General features: G+C 40.2%; 1 protein-coding gene across 4 annotated transcripts in view; it reads right to left on the minus strand.

Annotated features, from left to right (window-relative positions):
* The window catches only part of Slc41a2 (solute carrier family 41 member 2), a 120,979-nt gene extending 97,773 nt beyond the window's left edge, over window positions 1-23,206 (minus strand). Inside the window, exons 1-3 of one of the 4 annotated variants that reach the window (XM_074084274.1) lie at window positions 12,193-12,377; window positions 3,239-3,320; window positions 1,609-2,329 (exon numbers count right to left, since the gene is read on the minus strand). In XM_074084274.1, the coding sequence (XP_073940375.1) occupies window positions 1,609-2,163 (555 nt within the window). In that variant the 5' untranslated portion in view covers window positions 2,164-2,329; window positions 3,239-3,320; window positions 12,193-12,377. Of the gene's footprint in view, window positions 1-1,608; window positions 2,330-3,238; window positions 3,321-12,192; window positions 12,380-23,076 lie in introns of those variants that run through there. The other 3 variants (XM_074084273.1, XM_074084275.1, XM_074084272.1) reach the window with 3 other exon arrangements.
* Between the last annotated feature and the right edge of the window lie 1,725 nt (window positions 23,207-24,931).

The following is a 24,931-nucleotide window of genomic DNA, read 5'->3' on the forward strand; positions in this document are numbered from 1 at the left end:
CAATCCTCTCACATAGCTGAGATTACAGGCATACCCATGCCCAGCCCCCAAGATTCTATTTCTTGAGCTGGTTGATGGTTATATGCTGTTTACATGCTAAAAATTCACTGAGCTCTACGTTCTTGTTTTGTACTAAATCTTACAATTAAAAAGTTTCAAAAACCATATTCAAATAAAATCTTTCAAAACATTTATGTAATTTTTTTAACATTTTAGCACTAAATTTTAATATTATGAGGTCCTCAGAACTAGTAGTACTAAAGTTTAAAGGAACATTTTCTAATTATATGTATGCTAGCCTTTCAAATAATATAAGAGATAAGTAAGCATGGGCAGTAGATTGGCTCAAGCGGTAAATGCCTTCACAGCAAACATGAGGCTAAGTTCAGCCCCCAGTACCACCAAAAAAAAAAAAAAAAAAAGCAAAGAAAAAGAAAGAAGCAAACATTACAGCAGAATTATGTAAAGGGCCATCTATACTCTCAGCACTCTAGAGGCTACCATTGTGTCGCTAAGTGGTGTTGCTTCAGAAAAAAAATCAACCAAAATCAGCTTATTTTGTAGCAACTATGATACCATTGTAATAACCTGATAATAAGTGTTAGCTAGGTCTAGTCCCTTTGGTATTACTGTCTATTAAATAGGCCAATATACCTCTTAATGCAGTTCATGTGTTTTCACCATCGGATGGCCAGAGAGCATTTCTATTTATGTACATTTTCTATTTAGATAAAATGCTACCTAGTAGATAGTGCCTGAGAGTTGCAAACGACCTGATATTCTTTCAGGGAGTAAACAATGGAAGGCAAAGGCATACTGCAGGATAATGTGCCTAATGCTTGGCCAGGGCCAACTTTTCTCTGACTGATGGATGAAAACTGGCAGGAAAAAAATTCCAAATTTGGACAATTTACTACTTTAGGAACATAATTATATGATAGGTAGTTCTACAGCAATAAAATACATTAAGAACTCCTACAACTCAATAGGTAGCACATGTATTTTCAAATGGGTAAAAGGTACAAAAAGTAATTCACAGAAAAATATCAGAATGGTCAATAAACATGAAAAGACATGAAACATTAACAATAACTAAGGAATGTTGATTAAAACCCAATAATTCTTTCAGTTTGGCAAAAATGAAAAAGATCAAGAATATGCAATGTTGATGGGGTATAGAAAAATAAAACTGCTTATATATTTATGGCAGGAGTATAAATTGGTACAGAGTTTTTGCAAAGCAATGTAACAGCATCTACAAAATTGTAAATACATACATGTATTCTAAACCCAGAAATTTCATTTTAAGGATACCCTATGAAAATATTAGTGCTAAGTAAAAAGCTATGCTAAGAATAAGTCGATTTGTGTATATACATGCAACAGAACATCAACAAGCACTCATGTTAAAATTCCACAAGTCCTTGTGGGGCTGGGGATGTAACTCAGTGGTAGAGTGCTTGCCTAGCACGCACAAGACCTGAATTCTATTCTCAGCACTGCAAAAATAAATAAATAATGCTTGAGATTCATAACCTGCATAAGTAAGGCATCTTAATCAGGAATGGAATAACAAAAAAGGCAGTAAAGATAAAGACGAAAACTCACCTGCACTATATCCAAAACCATGCCAGCCGAAACTGTTCCAAAACCAGCCAACAAAAATGGCACAAGTATTTGCAGTGCCATGACGCCACTGGATTCCTTTGGCAACTTTGGGTTTGTCTCCACAATTACGTCGTCGCCACCCTCGCTAGACAGATCTTCATCCTGTAACATGGCAGTGGTTTCTGAAGTCTCCCTCACGCCACAGTAATTGTAGTTGGCATAGTCATCGTACTTTGGGCTGCAGCTTGTCGGCGCATGCCCATTACTGCCATGAAAGGACTGCTCAGAGAACCCGTGAAACTCCACACGCGGCTCAGATCTAGTACTCAAAGTCTGGGCCGCACTTGATAATCCATCTTGCCAGACGCCATTTGCTTTTTTGTGCCTGTCTTCCTGGTTTTTCTGGTAAATTACTGGAACCATACTCAACACTAAGTTCAAAAACTTATCAGATTGAATTGTATTTAAATTTAAAGTCCAATCTTTCAAAACTCCTCCACTACTTGGACTACCACTTGTTTTACTAGTAATAGATCTTCCTTTGCTATTAGTCATATTGTCATCACAAGAGTCCCTGTATTCTCAGACCTCAAACTTCGAGAACCATAGTAGCTGAATCAGAACCACGCAAATACTTGTTTAAATTAAGTTGTAGACATCATTGTGTAGAAAATGATCCCACTAATAAAAGACGTCTAGAAGTTCTACAGAGGGACTGGATCTGTAAAGAGAAAAATAAAATAAATTTTAAAAATCAGATTAAGTGGGCTGGGGATGTAGCTCAGTGATAGAGTGCTTGCCAAAGGAAGGCCCTTCTGATTCCCAGAGCCACAAAGAATAAAATCAAGTTAGCTCCATTTATACTTAATTTTCATAATTAAAAGTATAAAACATGTCTTAAACCAACCATTAGGTACTGATACTATACTGTGTGTGCTTGAAACAGAACTGCTTTGTGCCACACAACTGCTTTGTGTATAGAAATATAATAGAGCTATTTTTGTGCTCAATCTTGGATAGATAAAATTGTTTCTTATTTTACATTCTTTTTGCAATTAATACCCATGTAAGGTCTTTAACTGCCTTTAAAGTTACAAAGTAGATAAATTTATGAAATAAAATGATGGCTTCCATCACTACAGAGAGGACTCAATCAAATTGTACATATTTGTACAAAATAGAAGATAAAGCATATATCATCATACTTTAAATAAAAACCATACTTTATTTATAACTTAATATACATTTGGTCATTAAAATATGAAAAGACAGTTGGGCGCTGGTGGCTCATGCCTATAATCCTAGCTACCTGGGAGGCTAAGATCAGGAGAATCGAGGTTTGAGGCCACCCTGGGCAAATAGTTGAAGAGACCCTATCTCCACAATAACCAGAGCAAAATGGATTAGAGATGTGGCTCAAGCAATAGACAACCCGCTTTGCAAGCACAAAACCCTGAGTTCAAACTCCAGTCCCACCAAAAAAAAAGAAGAGCAGATACAGTACAAGGACATTTATTTCACATAATCTTTTGATTGTTTAGGAAATAATCAGACTGAAAAAGGAGATTATATTCACTTAGTCCTCCATTTTGCAAGCTAACCAAAACAAAGTGTGGAATGTACCACTTACTTCTCACAATCTGTTCTGGTCCATACTCCAAGAGTAGGCACTTGACTTGCTGGCAGTGATTAGATTCTCTCTTTAGAGAAAACTTTGAAACAAGAGGCACAGATACATACTGTAGGTGGTCACCAACAGGCATGAAAGCTGCAATGCCATATACCACCCACCCAGGTAGAGAACCTGACTACTGTCACAGTTACTGCCATGGTTGGAGAGGCTTTCAGAGTGGTCTGTCCTAATGGGTCTAAAAGTCAGAAACACCCAGAGCTATCTTACACTTCCAGGGACAAAAAACTGGCATTGACTAGATAAAGGATAGATGGCCCCACTGCCTGTCGAATGGCGAGACTAAGAATTGTTGCCACCAGTACTGCTGATCTTAATGAAAATTAGTTCATTCTTCAGTATTTGTTTTCAGTACCTTAGAATACCCATGTCATCTCCTTAGATAGGAAGATTAATAGCAAGGAGTGGCAAAGAGCAAGAGACAGGACTATGCAGGAGACAAGCAGGTGCTACAAATGGCCCATCTATTTCATTACTCACTTTCGTCCTTCCCGTGATTATAGAATTTGTGCTGTGGAACATTCTTGCAATACAGATTCCAGAGTTGGGCACTGGTGGCTCATACCTTGTAGTCCTAGCAACTCAGGAGCAGGATATCAGGAGGATTGTGGTTCAAAGCCAGCCTCTGGCAAATAGTTCACAGACCCTATCTCAAATAAACCTATCACAAAAAAGAGCTGGAAGAGAGGCACCTGCACATCCAGGTTTATTGCGGCACTATTCACAATAGCCAAGTTATGGAAACAGCCAAGATGTCCCACCACTGACGAATGGATTAAGAAAATGTGGTATCTATACACAATGGAATTTTATGCAGCCATGAAGAAGAACGAAATGTTATCATTCGCTGGTAAATGGATGGAATTGGAGAACATCATTCTGAGTGAGGTTAGCCTGGCTCAAAAAACCAAAAATCGTATGTTCTCCCTCATATGTGGACATTAGATCAAGGGCAAACACAACAAGGGGATTGGACTATGAGCACATGATAAAAGCGAGAGCACACAAGGGAGGGATGAGGATAGGTAAGACACCTAAAAAACTAGCTAGCATTTGTTGCCCTTAACGCAGAGAAACTAAAGCAGATACCTTAAAGCAACTGAGGCCAATAGGAAAAGGGGAACAGGTACTAGAGAAAAGGTTAGATCAAAAAGAATTAACCTAGAAGGTAACACCCACGCACAGGAAATCAATGTGAGTCAATGCCCTGTATAGCTATCCTTATCTCAACCAGCAAAAACCCTTGTTCCTTCCTATTATTGCTTATACTCTCTCTACAACAAAATTAGAAATAAGGGCAAAATAGTTTCTGCTGGGTATTGGGGGGGGAGAGGGAGGGGGCGGAGTGGGTGGTAAGGGAGGGGGTGGGGGCAGTGGGGAGAAATGAACCAATCCTTGTATGCACATATGAATAATAAAAGAAAAATGAAAAAAAAAAAAAAAAGAGCTGGAAGAGTGGCTCAAGGTGTAGGCCCTGAGTTCAAACCCCAGTACTGCAAAAACAATAAAAAATATCCAACACAAAAAAGGACTGGTAGAGTGAGGCAGGTGGTAGCAAGCATGAGGCACTGAGTTCAAACCCCAGAAAACCACCAAAAAAAATTAAAATACAGATTACAGAAACCCAGACCTACTGACTCAGAATATCTATATATCTTTGAGGCCTATAATTTTCTTTAACTTCCTTCCCCCAAGTTATTGTGGTACAGACTTCCTATAGGTCTACACTGAGAATCCAGGTACATTGAATACTATGGCTGGCCCTCCATATCCATGAGTTCCACATATGCAAAATCCAATCAACCACTGATGGACAAATCTGAAGGAAAAAATGCATCTGTTCTGAACACATGCAGACTTTCCCCCTAAACAGTACAGTACAACAATTTATATAACACTTATATCATATTGGGCATTAAAAGTAATCAAGAGGTGATTTAAAAAAAAAGTATAGAGAACGATATGTGTAGGTGATAATGGCATTTTATGAGGGACATGAACATCCACAGATTTTGGTACCTATGGGGGGGGGTCCTGGAAAGAGTCCCCTAATGGATACTAACAGATGATTGTAGAGGCCATCTTTGTCATCTGCAAGAAGATTGGTATACAGAGAAAATTGGTATGTAAAGAAAGCCATATAAATGAAACCAATGGGGACTGAAGTAGAGATGAAACCAAGTAGCCCCAGAAAGAGAGGCAAGGCCAGAACAGCTGCCTGAGAGCCTTCTGAAACCAAAGGCTCAGAACAACAGTTACACATCTAGAATTTCTGAGATTTCCTGCCACCTTTCGTGAGTTAGAGTGACTGAGATTTTATTCCTTCAACTCATCTACCTTTATTTAAAAATAGACAGCATCTCACTACCTCAAAGAAGTATTTAATCAAATAAAATACAAAACAGATCCCCAAAAAATTGAGCTGTGAGACAAGTCTACTTAACTGAAGGGCCAATAATGGACTTCTTCCTCTCATGGCAGAATTATCAGGTCAACCACAATGGGAATGCAGAGAAATGCAAGTAAACAGGAAAGAAGGATGACAGCTTTCCTCTCATAATTCAGTCAACCTAAAGTTCAAAAAGCTCGAAATACGTGCTCAGCAAACTTGACCAACTAGCAACACCAGGAAAAATGGAGAGGAGAAAAGAGGGTACATGGAAATTTTCCAAGATAAATCATCAGAATATCCACAGGACATGGCTAAGCACACAGTCCACACCGAGTTGACTAGCTGGGTCCAGATGCACAGATACACCCTGCTCAGGCTATATTCCTAGTGTTCTTACATCGGCACAAGTCATTCAGGTTAGTTGGAAAAATGGAAGCTCAACCAGGGCCACTGTGCATAGAGATCACAAAAATGTGTGAATTTAAAAACAGCATGCCCCCTAGAAAAAGGAAGTCCTGGGAATGGAGCCCTAGCTGGATTCAGCCCCTCCTCGACCCTTCAGCCAAGGACTCACAGTGCAGACTCTGCATAACCTTCCACATCAGGGTGGGTGGCTCAATGAAACATAAAACCATGCTTGAAGAACAAAAACACACGTAAGGGATGGTAATTTTTGTTGTTCACTCAGCATCTTTCCCCAATTATCTCCATTCCCTGTGAGAAACTGTCCTTTCCTCATTTGTGAGATTCTGGTGCATCTATCAATCACAGTAGCCTACTTTCTAGAGCACAATAACCACAAGTGGCTCAAGAAGGACCTGAACTCTTCCCTGGAATTTCACACATTTATTGCCTATTTCCTGAGAGCCTACTGGATGTGGGGCTACAGTGATGAGCAAAAGAGGCACAGTTCCTGCTCAAATAATCAGGTGAACAAATACCACATGGAGGGAAGCCCACCTACATTAGAAGAGGATCTACCAAAAGAGACAGGCAGCGCTAGGTATGGAGGACTCTGACAGCACAACACAATTACAACCTCCATATCACTTATTTAAAGCCCACTCCACCTGTTTGTCCCATTGCATGGGACCATAAATCACCTTCACTTTTTGAACTTCTCTGAGAGGTGTTTCTGACCTAATTGCCTGGTGTTTTGCTTGCTTGTTTTTTAATAATGCATTTTGAAAATATGGCAAATAGAATTAACCCATGAGAAATGACAGACTAGAAATTATCTTGCAATAAGTGCATGCTGTGGACCACACATCACCATCTTGCAATGAGGAAAATGTGTTTCTTTTGTGTTTTTCTTCCTTCTAGCCTGGTAATGAGTGGCCACCAGGACAGTGAGATCTTTATAAGGTTATGTGCCAACCCATTCTTTCTTTCACCTGTTGACATTCCCAAATAAAAGGTATAATTTTGGAAAAAAAAAAAAAAAGAGTGGCCACCAGTTACTCTAATTCTTCCTTACTGACAATGTCTACTAACTTCTTAAAGAACCCTTAAACTTTCTTCCTTTAACTAAAGAAATAATTTAGAAACCCTTCTTGTTGAATAAATGAATTACAATCAAAATAGATTGGTGGCTGACTTAATGAGTAATGTATAAAAATACCAGTAAATAAAAATCAGTTCTACATGTTATTCATTCATGAATGAGTAAAAACAATTAAAATAAAGAAGGAAAATTGGGCAACACTTATCCTGGCTTTAAGGTGCTTAAGTTAAAGAATGCCAGTAGGTGTAAGCATAGGCCCTGAGCTCAATCCCCAGTAGATATATTTATGGGTGACTTTTTACGTACTTAATCTAATACTCACATAGCTAAGAAGAACCAGTGTCTTCAAAACTCTAGTCCAATGGCTCAGGTTTAAATTACAAACTCTCACTGAGCATGGTGCACACTGACAATCTCAGCACTGGGGAGGCTGAGTCAGGAGGAACATGAGTTCAAGGCCAGCTTGGGTTGCATAGCAAGACCCTGTCTCAGAAAACAGAACAAAAATTCTGAATTCTCTTTGAAACTTAAAACAACAAATCTTTAGGAAAAAACATTTCTCTACTTTACTCACTAATGGCCAATGTTTACACAAGACAGAAGTTTAGAAAAAAGTATGTGGAAACGTACAGCAAGTAGTGATTAAAACTGTGGCTTGGCATTGTATCTACACTTTCATGTTTATTTCAGCAGAATTCATAGAGCAAGATATGGAGCAACCTGAGTGCTCATCAATGGATGAGTGGATAAAGAAAATGTGACACACACACACAAAGAATACTACACAACCTATTAAAAAAAAAAGAAATCCTGCCATTTGTGATGACATGGATGAAGAGAACATCATGTGCTTAAATAAGCCACGCCCAGAAAGAAAATAATATATGCTATCACATACAAGTAGAACCTGAAAAAAATCAATCTCGGGAGGCTGAGGATACAGTTCAGCAGTAGAGTACGTGGCTAGCACACACAATGCCCTGTGTTCGATTCCCAGGCAGCAAAACAACAGTCAATCTCACAGAAACAGAGTGAAAAGCTAGCTCTCAGGGTCTAGGCAGCAAAAGAGAGGAACAGGAAAGGGAAGTGCCGATCAAAGGGAGCAAAGTTTTGGTGAGATTAGAAAAATAAGTTTTAGTGATCTAATACAGTGAATGGTACTATAATTAATAACTGTTTTGTATTGTTTATTTCAAAATTTCTATAAGGATAGGTTTTTTTAAGGTTCTTAGCACAAAAATGTTAATTAGCTTAACAGAATCTTTCTATAATGTATACATAAATGAAAATATTACATCATACCCCATAAATACACACAATTATTATTTGTCAATTAAAGTAAATTATTATCAAAACTACTCACATAATGCCAATAAAAATATCAGGCAGGATTCCAAAAACTTGGGTTGAATTGGCCACATCAAATGTTATTTGAGCAGGAGGCACACAGCTGTAATCCCAGTATTTGGGAGGAGCGGATGGATTGCAAGTTTGAGGCCAACCTAGCTACAGAGTGAGTTCAAGGCCAGCCTGAGCTATATACTAAGACCCTCTATCAAAAAACCAAAAGCTATGGAACTAGCTCAGTGGTAGAGTGCTTGCCTAGCAAGTACAAGACTCTGAGTTCCATCCCCAGCACTGAATAGGGAAAAAAAAAATGCTCTTAACAATATTATTCATACTAACCAGACAACAAAAGAAGGAATATCTGTGCAGGCATATTTATAAAACAGAATATATGAAAAGGTATAGTAAACAGAAATTGCAAGAAAACAGTTACATTTGGAGAAGTACAAAAACACTGAGGGAGATTCAAAGATATTGTTTATATTTCTTAAGGTCAGTAGTGGGTGCCTGTTTATTATTGTTCTTTATGTATATATTACAAGAGTGCTTCAGTATAACTGACTTTATGACAGATTTTATTATTTCTCCCAATTAATGCTCACCTGCTGCAAGAGAATATTATCTCTACCTGTTGCCAAGTTATTTGCAAGCACTGTGGAAGATTACACCTCCTCACCTCCACTGGCGTCAGGTTTGGCATGTGACTTATTTTGGCCAACGGAATAACTGCAATAGCAACACCTACAAGCAGAAACAACCCAGCCAATCTAACCCCCAGATTCCTATCCATTTTAGTTTAGCAGAGTCTCTCTAATCCACTGAGCACTTAACCGTTCCAGTCTACAGTCAAGGAGTTTTAAAACAATGGTCTCCAAACACGTGAATCTCAAAATCTAGAAAAATTTCCTTCCGAATGTTACCAAGTTAAAATCCATCTTCCCCTAAAACATAAGTAGACATTTAAATACCAAAACCAAAGAAAAGACAAAGTCTCAGACTACCTGGCAGCCTTTTCCATTGAATACATTTGAATTATTGAAAAAAAGTCAGTCTGGTTCCCTGTGAAAGCCTTGTTAAAGTTTAACCCTGGTCTAAAGAGCTGTATCAGAGGACCACTGACTTAAAAGAAAATAAACTAATACCAGATATTCTCTATGAATTCAAACTTCATTATAAAAATTTTAGCATCAGTGCTAAAGTTGCTTATTTTTAAAAAGAAAAACAAATGCATTGTATATACATGCAATTCTGATTTACAAAATCAGAATGTTGGGTTTCATTCAGAGATCCAAAGCATTTATGAAAAATCTTGACTTTGTTGGCTTAAACTGGAAACTTTCCACCTAAACTAAATATAAGAACTCACAGAGGTTTCACCTAGTTCAAGAGGTTGAACTTACTTGACAAGTTGGGGAAATGTGAGAAAAGTGAAAGGGTAATTAGCTACCTGCAACACTGAACTGCTGTAAAACTGGTGGTCTGACCATTCTTTACAGAAACACAAAAGTTTGAGAAGTCACAGGCAAGATTCGGCTGATTACCAAAACAATAATCATTCATTTCTAAGGTTGCCATGTCATAAAATATCATAACATTTATCAACCCTAAAGTTCCTGTATATCTAAGAGATAAGATAAACACTTGTAACTAATTTCTTTAAGCCTACAGAAATACTAGTGGGATAATAAGTCCTTTTATAGTAAGTCTTCAATACATCTCATAATTTTTCAAATGACAGGAAACCCAGAGCAACTGATTGTGCTCTCAGAATCATAACCTCCAGTCCCTCTATTAATTTTCTGAAAAATTAATAGAAAAATTTTAAAAGAATCTTTATTTGGAAGAATACATCAAAAATAAGCCAAAAGTCAATGACTTGCACCTATAGTCCCAGCTACTCAAGAGGCAAGAAGATTAGTTGAACCCAGAAGTTCAAGGCCAGCCTGGGCAATATAGTGACTCCCTCCCTCAACCCTTCCCCTGAAAAAACCAAGCCAGTCATGGTGCCATACACTTTAATCTCTGCACTCAGGTGGCTGAAGTATACAGATTGTGAGTTTGAGGTTAGCCTGGACTATACAGTTAGACCCTGCCTCAGGAAAAAAACAACAACAACAAACAACTCAGTGGAGCAATAACTAAATCAACTGTAAACCAACTCTATTTACTAAGAAAATGTTGACAGAATAAATGTGTCCAAAGAAGTAGGTAGACTATATAAACAGAGTGCCATGTATTCTACCAAGTACTATCAGATTATATCTACTCCCTATCAAAACAACCAACTGAAAACTGAAGAATAATCCAATTACTTAAGTAGGAATTTTGATTAAATGATAGCAATACATATGCAGTTTTTATAATAAAAGAAGAAAGCAGACAGGCATGGTGGTTGGTGCCTGTAATCCCAGCAATTCAGAGGGTTATGACAGGAGGGTGAGAGTTCAAGGCCAATCTAGGCAAAAATAGCACAAGACCCAATTTCAAAAACAAAAAAATATAAAACAAAGGAGCTGGAGGTGGGACTCAAGTGGTAGAGCGCATGTTCAAGGCCATATATCACACATATACCATATACATCCACACATACATACCCATGCATGAAGAAGCAAGCAATTACCAGAAGTATTTGTGCTACTATTTGAAACAAGATATTGAATGGTTGTATAACAAACAAGGGGAAACAGAGAACTCTGTTTTGAAACTGGGAAACTGCTTTTGACAAGAAAAATCCTCTATCTTAACATTTCTTACTTTATTTTTTAAGAACTACCAAACACTTACTCTCTTGCAACCGACATGTAAGTCATTAATTTCCTGCAAGCTATTTCAGAGAACATTACCTCATCCCTTAGCACCGCTCCCCTATAGAAAGTCACGTGAAATCTGATTTAGAAATTATAACTATATACAGTCTTGCTATGGAAACTGGTGTTTTTGCTTTTCTCTAATAAAGACTGAGCAGCAGGGAAACTTACAACTGCAGTGAAACTCAACTTTATGATCAATTTATTCACCTAATATTATAATTCTAGTTTTGTTTGTGCAAGTACTGATTTTATGCTTCTATTTTTTAAAATCAACACTTCCTGTAGGTGTTTTTATAAGCTGACTCAATATTTTGTGTAACAAGATAAAGTAATAACAATAAACCATAAATAATACATTTCCTTACCTGTTTCTCTAGCACTTATAAATCTGAAATACCCATAGTAGAAATTAAGTAACTATAGTTCCTCACATTTCAAATGAGTATAAATTGTTATTTGGAACTCATATAAAAGTACATTTTCATATTTTACCCTTTTAACACATCCTAATACTCTTAGGGTTCAATTTGAAAACGCAAACCCACTTTTGGGACTAATTTAAAACATACACTTGACTCATTGTATAATTAAACCAAAATTAAAATAAAAGCTTCCAGAATTCTAAGGGCAGAAAAGATGCCAACAGCCCAAAGTTTAAAAAGGAAAAAAAAGTGAAGAGAGAGGAAGAAAAGAAGTCAAAGTTTAGAAAAGAAACAAAACTTTCTTTTTAAGAAAAAAATTACTTGGCACATGTAAGGTTATCATTTCCCTCCTCTGTCCCCATCCCCAGGGTGAAGGACACCCTTCTCCCTCTTGAGCTGCAGCACTAAAGTGACATTACCTCCTAGTAAGTGGTAAAACAGGGCAGATCCCACACCAAGGGCTTCCTGCAGCAGTGGTCTAACAGCATCACCTTCCCTAGCTAGGACACCTTCACAGTGGCACCACCCAGGGAGATGAAGCCTTCTACCATCTAGCTCCCCCAAGCTGTACTTTCCCTAAGTCAGTTCAAGTGCACAAACTCTAGAACTAGAGTCCACATGCTGATTAGGTAAATTACAGGTACACAGTGTCATGTTACTCAATTATCTTGGCATCAAAATGAAATAATGACCTCACTTTCATTATCTCTACTCCCTGCAATCAAAGTTCTCCTCTACCCTTTGGTCAGGGCTGAGCACTTTTTATTCAATACCAGTTCAAAACAAAACAAAACAAAAACAAGGAGCCCTTCTTTGGAGGGCTCTCAGCTCAACTCAAAGTTCAAGACAAAACTAGTCCCAATCCCACCCAACCAACTTAACTGCCAGGTCTTTACTCATAAAAATATCCTGACTGCCCTTCTTTGCTTCTCACGTCCACTGGCACAGAGTTCTCCCTTACACTCTTTCTTTCTTTTCTCATGAAGTGTGGGAGAAAGAAAAAAGCTGAGGATAAACAAAACACTGTTGACCTGGGAAATCCGTTGTCCTGAGACAACCATCATTGGTATATTAGTGTGACTAGAGTAGGGCTCTTGAGTCCAGAAAAGGTAGAAATAAGACCAGACCCAAGGAATTTAGGATAATTTGCTTCCAAAAAATTAAATGTCTGACAGTGTCAACATACTAATGATAATGATAATGACAGTAGTGAGAGCTTTGGCCCTTGAGTTAAACTGCTTTCTCTTATATCCTGAGTCTCACTAGTTGTGGAACCTCTGCCTCTATACCTCAGTTTCCCCATGAAAAGTATCTTCTTCATTGAGTTATTCTAAGGACTAAGTGACTTAATACATATAAAATACTTAGAAAACACTATTAAGCCTTCAATAAATGTTATCTAATGTTATCATTTTTCATCCCTATCACTACATTTTTATAAAAGACTAAAATCCTAACTTTCTACCTCTTTCTCATCTTTCCAATGCATATACCATGCCACATGATCATAAAAATGTATACATTACAGTACTGAATCCCTGGTTTGTCATTTTCAGATGAGCTATTTTGTCCCAATTTTCAAAAAATCAACTAAAGTTGCTTCACATTTGCATTTTATACAATTTACCTAACTTACTTTTCATTAAATCCCCAGCATGCTATAAAGTACATCCACTAACCAAATACACACACACACTGAACAAGTACACACATCCACTGAACTAGTATGTACATATACTGAACAGTACCAGTCTTTAGGGAACCAGAGCAGTTTCTCTTTATTTTGTTTTGTTTTTATTTGGTTGATTGCTTGCTTTGCAGGAATCTGGGGATTGAACTCAGGGCCTCATGCATGCTATGCACATGTTCTACCACTAAGCCACACTCCCAGTCCAATGGAACCAGTGTTTTAAATGGATAAAAGAATGAAAGCTGGAATAAGAAGCAGTCCTATTACTATTTTTAATTGAAATATTATATCTCATATATTTTTAATTTAAGAGACATCAAAATAACAATTTCATGATTTACAAATAAAAAAGATTATCTTAACACCACACTAAAAGGGCTATTCTGGAGTAGAAAACAGTCTATTCAACCAGAATTGTGAAACATAAGAAAGATGGACTGTACCTTGAGTTTGACTGGAGTTATTTTGAAAGCCTACTAAGCTAGAAATGGTACAGCACAGAGATTTCTGACTTTTTTTAAATTAAAACTGTTAGTACAGAAATTCTTTTTTTCTTTTGAGACAGGGTCTTGCTATGTAGCTCAGCTTGGCCTCAAACTAACAATCCTCTTGCCACACATTCATACTTTACTTTTTAGGAAACAGAGTCTCGTAAAGGTTAAGTAATGTGCCCGAAGTTATAAAATTAGGAAGGTAAAGACACAGGACTTGAATTCAGGACTTTCTGATTAATCAATAATAACAAGGAAACCACTGCAGGCATTCTCTGTTATGACCCTTCTATACCAGCGTACATGGCCATAGGTACAAGGACTCAGTTCTGACTCACAGGTGAATTCTCTCTGCTTTATCTTCCATTACTCAGTTAATAAATGAGCAGTTGAGCATGGTGATACATGCCCATACTCCTAACAATTGAGGCAGGAGAATCTAGAGTTGGAGACCAGCCTGTGCTACATGTTTCAAACAAACAAAAAACAAACAAATAAGTGTTCTCTGAAGACCAGAAATGTAACCGTATCATAAACTACCTTGTTTATAAGTGTCACATTTTAAGATAGTAGAGAAGAAAGAACCTGCTCCCATAATGATCTGACATTCTAATATACTACTGCACTTATTTGCAGTATAGGTCTATGAGCTTTTGATAGGTGGGGAAAATTCCACATTCCCCACTCAGGGTTGGACAAAATGTGTTCACCAAATACATATTAAAAGGAGGAATAACTAAAACCATAAGCTGAAACTTAAAGAACAAGTAAGATTTAGAGAGATGAAAAATAAAAGAGAGAGAGAGAGAAGGGAGTGTGCACTCCTACAGAGTGAATGGTAACCTGGCAGAAAACTAAAGGGAAACAGACAGGTATCAGTAGATGATGGCCAAGCAGCAAGAGGTCATCTGGGGAAGGTCTGGAATTCCTGCCGTACAATTTTGTTTTATGAACTACACCAGATGTTTATAAACATTTATTTATCTATTTATTTCTTTATCTATTTTTTTTTTTTTAGGCAGCACTAGGGTTTGAACTCAGGTCCTCAAGCTTGCTAAGCAGGTATTCTACCACTTGAGCCACTCTGCCAGCCCCATAAACCTGTTTTTAATGCAGGGAAACACATTGCTTAAGTTAAACTGTATGTGAGATTCCAGCACAGAAGACAGTTCTGCAAAAGCAAAGCTGCAGTAGTTGAAGCCCTCTGCTCCCCCACGCACTGGATCCCCACCTTACCCAAATGCAGATACCGGAACCCATCTTCACAACTTGAAACCTAAGCTGTAGGCTAGGGAAGAGTCAAGAAGGACAGACACCAAAGTGCTGAAAGCACTGCCCTGGGGGACTGGGTTGGCCTAGACTAGGGGCAGCATGGGGAGCACACAAATCTCTTCAAATGGGTTGCAATGCCTTAATGAATCACTTCCCTACAGTGAACACGTTCCTAAATTACATGGCAGTGAAAGTGAATGACTCCTGCATGATGCTTTCTCCTATTTAGCATTCCTTCCTTAGGATACATTTATGCAAGTTAACAGTATCAATTTAGTTCTAGGGAGCACTACTTAAATAAGGTTGGCTCTGCAGATCACAGAAATATAAAATTCAATGAGTATTTTTTAAAAGTCATCCTATATTAACAAATTTTGTTTCCAACATTCTAGCTTAAGATATGTATTTATAAACTTACTTATGAAACTAGCAAAAATACACTAAGAAAAACTTGAATCAGAACTGAAATCTTTCTACCTTTATGAATTTTTCATAACTTCTCTACTTCTCAAAACCACACAAAGAATTTTTCCTACACGGTTGAGCTTCACAACTTAATTCTGTGAAGTCACAGACCATGACAGGAGAAACATTCCCTGGCAACAAGCTGACATCATTAAATTCTTATTTGTAAGTTCTTTGGGGCATGAGGACCTTCTATTTTTACTTCTAAGAGCAAAATCTATTTTCTGTTGACTCTCATGACTAATACATTTTAATCTAACTTACTCCCCTTGTCAACGGCATCTTTCTAGAACTGCCATTTGGTGAGTACTCAGAGAATGCCTGTTTGCTCAAACAAAATATAAATGATTACAGGATTGCCAGCTTCTGTGAACAACTGTGTTGTTTCCCTGTACTCTTGGGGAGGAGAAAAACCAAAACCACAAAGTTTGTTGTCTTTTTCTTATCTCTGTTTTAATATAACATCAGATTACTTTTTGTTAAATTAATTTTTTAAATAAGTGAATGCAGATTTATCACTAACATGATTTCAACTGAGAAGAAAAATTAATGAAAACTTTTTCTTTGTCCAGAAGCAATCACTACTGAAAACGACAGTCATTTCCACTACTATGTGACATATTCAAGGTAGGTAGTTAGATCTAGCAGCATGGATTTGCCTCGTTCCTACTGCATCAGGCCCTGTGCTGGCTGCCAGATTCAGTGTGAAAGACAGAAGCCAGGTCTGTCCTCAGAACTTTCTGTCTTTCTACAAAGGTACATAGGCAGGGAATCATTATGAAATGGGAGGTTCTAATAACAAAACAATGGGAAGTTTGTCTGGAATGGATTGGAAGTGGATTTCGGAATACCTGTAATGCTAATCCAAGGAATTTGAAATTTGTATTGGAGTTAAAAAAGACAAGGCACCTAAAGAGATCTTCAGAAATCAGGAAGGTAATCAGGCTGTGGTTAAATTCAATGGCATCTCATTGTCTCTAAGATAAACCCAATTCTTTAATAAGGTTTAGGAAATTCTGCATTAACTCCCACTTACCCTCACGATCTATTAAGTATCTATGTGTGATACATGTGTAAAATGCACACCCCACCAGTGGTGGGGATTGAACCCAGGGCTGAGCACGTACTTTGCCACTGAGCCACATCCCCAGCATGTACAATACATTCTTATTTTCTATTTTATTTCTGTCTTAAAACATGCTAGTCATGTAACCCACCAAATTGATGTCACAGTCTATGAACAGGTGCTTGCAATTTGAAAAATACTACTTAATGTATCAGTTTCTCTCTTCTTGACTTCTGTATGGTTTTTGTTATTGCTGCTGCTGCTTTTTTCCTAAAATTTTATGGATTTTTGCTGTGTTTTGAGACAGAGTCTCCATTTGTAACGTGGGCTGACTTCAAACATGTGATCCTCCACCATCAGCATCCCAAGTGCTGGGATTACAGGCATCAGTGATTCCACTTGGCTTCACCTAGCACACCCTTGCTCACCCTCACCCTTCTTTTACCTGGCTACTTCTGATTCTATATGATCTCAGCTCTTGACATCACTCTTAGGTCCTCTGAGATCAGTGCCCTTTCCTCTGTCCCCCAAAGCACTCTATACTGTAGCAACTGTCTTTCTAGGCTGCAAACTCTACAAAAGCAAGGACCAATTCTTCTCCACCACTGAGTCCTTAGAGCCTAGCTCAGTACCTGTTACACATTAGACACTAAACAAATATTTGAGGAGTAAAGTAAGTAAGGAAATGCACTTGAATAATCTATGTACCTAGCCACATAATAAAAGGACCACCCACTTAAAGTTTTTAAAAGGTTCAGTTATTTCCAAGGAAAACATATTGTCAGTACCTTTTATAAATAGTAATTAAGTTCCTAGGCCAGCCTACAAAACTCTAATACCCACACCACTTAGGAGAAGAAGGCTGCCTGGTCCCGAAACCAAAGAGGCACTAGAACTTCCACAGCTGTAAGTGGGCATGAAGAGAACTGGAGGAGCACTTCTTTTTCTCCACCCCATCACCTGTTTCTCCTATAGGAAGTATCTAATTGCTGAGATGGGAATAAAGGTCAGTATTACAGACAGGCTCTTGCTCTGAGCTGTCACTGGCTCCCTTCATGCCTAAAGGACAAGAAGTCTTCCTTTCCATTCCAACTTCTATGAAGTAAGAAACTTAAGATAGGACTTTCCTGCCTGAAGTTTCTAGGGATTACAGCTTCATCTGGGTAGGTGAATTAAGAAAAAACAAGTAAAGCATAGGTCTGAGTTCTCCAATTCAGATTTGCCAGAACTGAAATTTAAACACTATTATTTGAATAGTATTTTAAACATCACCTGAGGGCTGGCAGAGTGGCTCAAGTGGTAGAGTGCCTGCCTAGCAAGCACAAGGCTCTGAGTTCAAATCCTAGTACTGCCAAAGAATAAAACAAACAAACAAACAAAAAAACCTCACCTGACTTATGGAATCTGATATCTTTTCTTTTCTTTTTTTTTTTTTTTGAAATAGTGTCTTTCTCTTGCCTAGGCTAGTCTCAAACTCATGGCCCTCCTGCCTTAGCCTCCTGAATAGCTGGGATTACAGGTATGAGTCACCACACTTGGCTTGATCTCAATTCTTTTGTTGTTGCAGTGCTGGGGACCAAACCCAGGGTCTTGCACCTGCTGGGCAAGCACTCTACTATGAAATAAATCCACAATCCCTATCTCAATTTTACTAGAGTCTGGAGACAAAAAAGGTGTAAATAGCACATTGAAAAGCCTCAACATGAATGACAGTAACCCCAGTCCTATTTCTGGGTCCTAGAAGAGGAGCAAGGTAGGGTAAAAGAGAAGAGGAACTGAAGGAAGAAAAGGCTTCTTCCACTTTTCCTAAGTAGACATTTTTCTTGGGCAAAATGTCTGAATAAGTTGAATCTATCTTTATATCCTATAATCCTTGCTTATTTTTGTTTCTTTTTTTTATATGGTACTGGAGATTGAATTCAGAACCTCATACTCTACCACCCTCCATCCCAGACCCCAGTCATTTTTTTTGTTTTAGTTTGCTTTTCAGGAGAATCTTGTGCTTTTGCCCCTGACCAGCCTCAGATAGGCATCCTTCTACCTGCACCTCCTGAGTAGCTGGGATTACAGACATGACTACCACACCTGCCCTTCATTCTTGCTTTTGTTTTTTTTTTGCATCTTCCACATTTCTCATGCTGTCTAAAGATCTCCATTTTCAACACCCACAGTTTGAGAAACACAGTAAGTGTTGCCCAAATCTCTGAATTATTCCCTGATCCCATATTTGTCTCTCCTATCCCTCCTCAAGCTGAAGCTTCCATTTCCTCAGTGTAGCTGATCAGGAGGAAAGTAATCTGATTAAACCAATTCACACTAAAATAGTACAGCTGATAGTCTAGCTGTTTCGAAACATGCACATGCATGTATAGAGAGATCTGTATTTTTTATTTCTGTGCACCTTTAGGCTAAATAAATCTCACTGCAGTAATTTCAGACAGAAGATGAGGAATAAACAAAGGTCAGCTCTGATGATCATTTCCCAGGGATCGTGTCCCCAAAAGTGTTCCCAGTTTGTACTGCCCCCCACTTTCAGTCCTTCTCAGCAAGTGGTACTAAAAACTCCAGGGGGTAGAGAAGAAGAGCTCAGGAAGGAATCTGTAGCTACCAGACACACATACATCCATTGAGTTCATCAGTAACAATCCATAGGAGGTTGAATAGTTTATACTTTCAGCATGTTTGATAATAACCTCTTTAAAATAAAACAAAAAACACACTCCATTACACCTTGAGGTTGTCAGCTTCTTGAGAGGCCTGGCACCCCAGGGCAGGGTGGCTAATAGGGAACAAGGGAAGTGCCATATGCTATTTGGCTTTCTTCTGGGATTTTATAACCATCCTTTTAAACTTTATAAATCATGAATGCTTCTCCATGTTGAGAAAGGTTGCTAATATTGTGATTTTTAATAGTATAAATAAAATTCTGTTGAATGGCTACAGAAGAAAGGAAGGAAGGGAAATTGTCAGCTTTCTTCTAATAAAGGCAGTGAGGTATGAAAGGGTTAAATAAGATTTCCCTTGTTTTATCATTTATAAGCTGAAGAGCAGAATTAGGTTCCACCTCACATATTTTTAATCACTTGCATATCCATTATTTCCATTTGAAAGTCTTTTTGGGGGGGATAAGACTAGGGTTTAAACTCAGGGCTTCTCACTTGCTAAGCAGGCAGTCTACCAATTGAGCCAGGCCTCCATTCCATTTTGCTCTGGTTATTTTGGAGATGGGGTTCTCACAAACTATTTGCCCAGGCTGGCCATGATCTTATCTCAGCCTCTGAAGTAGCTAGGATTACAGGTGTTAGCCCCAGCATCTGACTCCATTTAAAATCTTTAATTTTATTTTCTATAAAGTTTCTGACATTTGGCAGAAAACTTTTAAACAGTGACAAAGGTTCAGACAGGCTCCTGAACCATCTCCTCAGTCTTTTGTGGCAGAGACCCTGCTGAGCCAATTTAGCCAGACTCCTCTGACTGTGGAATCAGGCTCTTGACCCCCACAGTCCCTCAGATGATGTCTGATGACCTTGGCCTGTCTTCAGCAGGAATCCTCCATCAGTTCTGGTGTTTCTTCTTAGTACCTTTCTATCCACTGACCCCACCCTGCTCCTTGACTATAAATTCCAGTTTTTCCTGGCCATATCCAGAGTTGAATCCAGTCTCTTTCCCCCAATACCAAATCTGATTGCCCCTATATACACTGCAATGGTCCTGAATAAAATCTTCCTTGCCATACTTTAACAAATACTACTGAAACTTTTCCTCTTTTTCTTTTTTGGCGATACTGGGGTGTGAACTCAGGGCCTTGCAGTTGCTAGGCAGATGCTTCACCATTTGAGCCACTTTGCCAACACTTTTTTTTTTTTTTTTTTGAGACAGGGTCTGGCTGTATAGCCTGGGCTGACCTCAAGTTCCCTATCCTCCTGCCTTAGCCTCCTGAGCGCTGAGATTACACACATGCATCATCACGCCCAGCTTCGATTTTTTTTTTCTTAACCACAGACATATTAAATCAGAGAGAACAAGACCTTGAATTCCAGGGAGGAAATGTCCTCTCTTCAGGTAATTTTTGCTCTGAAAAACCTCATGCTGGATCTGTGTGCACTCAGAAATTAACAATGTGTAAATGGCTGTTAACCTCAGTGCCATCAAAAACGTTTACCACCCACATACGAACACAACTGTAATAAAAACTACACAAATGTAGGAAAATAAGACCTTCTACTGTGCTGAGAAGTGACTCATGAAACTTTAATTGAGCAATTTGTGCTTGCCATTTATTATTAGTTCATTTAGCTAGCCACCAATACAAATTATTTGTAACTGAAGTGTTAAGTGGGACTTTTCATTCTAAGCACAGAATATACAAAAATGATTATTATGAGTGGGCTCTCTCAGAGAGAGAGTCACACCATACCTTTGTGACTTTTCTCAAGATGCCAGAAAATAGAAAGGGACAATAAAATGTCCAAGAATTATCAGCCAGGGTATTTCAAAAGACTTAAATGACACTTACTCAACTTGTACCCAAGTTCCTGTATTAGCATTACATTTTTGGTATCATACTTGTTAGCTTTTTTAAGTCAGTGCCAGTCCTCCAACCAGAATTTTCTTCTATACAGAAACAATACAACACAACAGTAAAAAAATCAAATAACCCAACCAGATGTGGTGTGTACTCCTTAAATCCCAGTACTGGAGAGGCTGAGGCAAGAGGATAGACAGTTCAAGGCCAGCCTAGCTACATAGTGAGTCTCTGTCTCAAAATAAAAAAAAAAATAAAGGCAAATAACCCAATGAAAGAGCAGTAATTCAAAAAAATGTACAAATGGCCAATATGTACATGAAAAGGCACTCAATATCTCTTGTCATTACAGAAATGAAAATCAAAACTGCAAAGAGCCGAGCGCCCAGTGGTTCACACCTGCAATCCTAGCTAGTAGGAGGCGGAGATTAGGAGGATCAAGGTTCAAAGACAGCCTGGACAAACAGTTCACAAGACCCTAACTCAAAACCCCATCACAAAAAAAGGCTGATGGGTTGGCTGAAGTGATAAGAGCACCTGCCTAGCAAGCGTGAGGGTCTGAGTTCAAACCCCAGTGCCACCCAAAAAAATTAAAAAAAAACAACCTACAAAGAGATAACAGTTACTCCGACTTTGATGACTATGTAACAGAAAATAACAATTACTGGTGGGAGTAAAGGAAACTGAAATCCTCATTCACTGTTTGGTGAGATGTAAACTGGTACAGGAGTCTTGGTTAACCCTGGAATTTTTTCCAAAAAGTTGAACCCGGACCAATTCCACTTCTACATACATGTCCAAGAGCACTGAAAACATATGTCCACAAATGTTCATAGCAGCATTGTATTCAATAACTACAAGGCAAAAAACAACCCAAATGTCCATTCACTGGTGAAAGGATGAACAAATAGCGGGACTGTAAAGCACTGAGTATCCTTCAGTTATAGGAAAATGAGGTACCAATGCACACATGCGCCATGGCTGGAACTTGACATTATGCTATGTGAAAGAAGCCAAACACAAAAATTCCACTTACATGAAACCTCCACATCAGGCAAACCCACAGAACCAGAAGGCAGTGGTTGACCCCGCCGGGACGGGGGTCAAGGCTAAATGAGTAGGGTCCGGAGCTTCTTTGGGGAGATGGATGATGACAAAGGTTCTGGGGAGCATTGACAGTTAAGAAACTTTGTGAGTAAAGTAAAAGCCACACTCTGAAGGGACGAGTCGTATGGTGTGTGATGCACATTTCAATAAAAATCCTTACAAAAGATGCCGGGTGTGTAACGTACATAAAAATGCAGTACCTAAGTCCAAGTACGTAAAGGTGTCGTCTCTGACCATAAACAAGCACTGGGGCTTTTTTATATTGAGACACACCGCTCATGCATAAAGCCAAGGATGGCAGGACACGGTGATAGGGTTGTCCCTGCATCCGAGCTCACCTGGCCCGCTCGCAGGGCCCGGCCGCCGCCCGCGGGCTGACCCAGGATCGAGGCCCGGGGCGGCCGGTCCGCGGCGGCAGCGGGCGTTGAATCCCGGCGTCCCGACCCGGCCCAGCTGGAGGGACACGACCGTCCCAGTCACCCCGCGCCCCGGCCCCTCTTCCCTGCCATACCTGGGATGCGCCGGAAGCCCGAGGCGCGGCCGAAGCCGAAGCCAAGACCGTCGCTCCAGGACCACCTGCCCCGGGGCGCGGCGGCAACGGCGGAGGCCGTCGGGGTGCGGGCAGGGGACCGAGGCGCCGAGAGTGCTGGGGTAGAGGAGGGATGGAGGGATGGCAGGGGCACTCACCTAGTCCCGGGCCCCGGCGGCGGGACTGGCGGCGGCTCCGGCCCTCGGCTCCTTCCTGCTCGCGCGCCTTCTCGCGCCGCAGCCACCGCCGCGCGCTGACAGCCGGCCGGCGCCCCTCGCCGCTCGTGCCCGCGCCGGCCCCGCCCCGCCCCGCGCACGCGCACGCGCCCCACCGCCCCGGGGCGAGAGCGAGCGGGCGAGCGCGCGCTGCTGATGTGGCCGACCCCGCGGCGACCCGAAGCGCCAGGCCGCCCTCCTGGGCCGGCGGCCGCACCCCGGCTAACCCCGCCCGCCGGGGACCCGGAAACCCGAGGCGGCCGGGGGATGAGCATCCCCCGGGGGATGTCGCCAGATGCAGCACCCCGAGGCCCTCAACGGTCTCCCTGCTCAGACCCACGGCCTCTTCGGGGGCTGGAATTAAAGCCCAGAGGCGTGGACTCTGCCCATGCTTTTCCACCAGGCAGCGCGGATCCGCAGCGCGGATCGTGGGCTGTGCACCCGGCCGAGGTCCGATAGAAAGAGAGAGAGAGAGAGAGAGAGAGAGAGAGAAGAGGGTGAGATGTAGGGCAGCCCTTAGCCACCCCAGTGCCAGGGAGGAGGTGGCTGCCGTGCCAAGCCTTGCAAGTCTGCCCACACTTGCTTTTTAAATCTAGGTAAAAGTGATTCAGATTGTGCACTGTAGAACCGAGGGCTCAGTTAATGACTGTTAATTGAGCACTTACTATGTGTGATTCGCGACTGGCACTGACACCTATATGTGATTCATAATGGGATACGTATGCCCCCGAGATACTACTTTATTTTATAAAGGTGTCAGTCCTCTGGCACTATTTTGAGGGGAAGACCCTCTTTTTAAAAATTACACAACTGGGTGGGGCTTGGTGATGCAACACTATAATCCCAGCATTAGGGAAGCCGAGGAAGGAGGACAAGTTCCATGTCAGCCAGCCAGAGCTACGAGCAAGACCCTATCTTAAAAAATAATAATAATATACCACTGACTACACTCTTTACCTGAAATCAAAGCTTCCAGCAATTCTAAATTACACCAGTGGTTTAGTAGTGAAGGGGAGGGAGAGTATGTGTTTATCCAACTTTTTTCCTTCTGTTTACAAACTTTGCACTTTAACCTTCACCTTCAGGGTGATGGGAGCTTCTGTATCATTCTTGACCATTGCAGTAATGATTTGGGGGGAATTTTGTTTGCAGTACTGGGGCTTGAACTCAGGGACTTGTGCTTGCTAAGCAAGCATTCTACCTCTTGAACCACAACCCCAGCTCCTGCAGTGATGTTTTTTATAATAGTCCACTCCGCTGTTTTTTGCTTTGTGTGTGTATGTGTGTGTGTGTCTGTGGTGCTGGATGTTGAACTCAGAGCCTCATTCTACCACTCAAGCCACACACCCAGCCTTTTGTTTTTAGGTTATTTTTCAGATAGGGTTTCAGCTTCCTTCCTCCTTCCCCTCCACCCCATGCTCACACACACAATGTACTGGCTCCCCCACAGCAGTCCTTCTACCTTGGCCTCCTGAGTAGCTGGGACCACAAGTTTGCACCACTTCATCAGGGTTGTTTTGTTGCTGCTGTTTGTTTTGTTTTGGGTATTTGGGGCTTTTTTTTTTGGTGGTTCTATAGTTTGAACTCAAAGCCTCATGCTTGATAGGCAGGCACTCTACCACTTGAGCCATGGCCCCATCCCCACAGGCTTGTTTGTGAGGCAGTCTTGAGCAGTTAGTTGCCAGAACAGTGCTAGAACTATGACCTTTTCTCTGCCTCCCGAATAGGTGGGATTACAAGCGTGCCCCCACTATACCCAGCCACTGTTGTTTTTAAGAATACCTTTTAAAAGATTTTA

The sequence above is a fragment of the Castor canadensis genome, chromosome 8 (assembly GCF_047511655.1).
Source record: "Castor canadensis chromosome 8, mCasCan1.hap1v2, whole genome shotgun sequence".
Classification (NCBI taxonomy): Eukaryota; Metazoa; Chordata; class Mammalia; order Rodentia; family Castoridae; genus Castor; species Castor canadensis.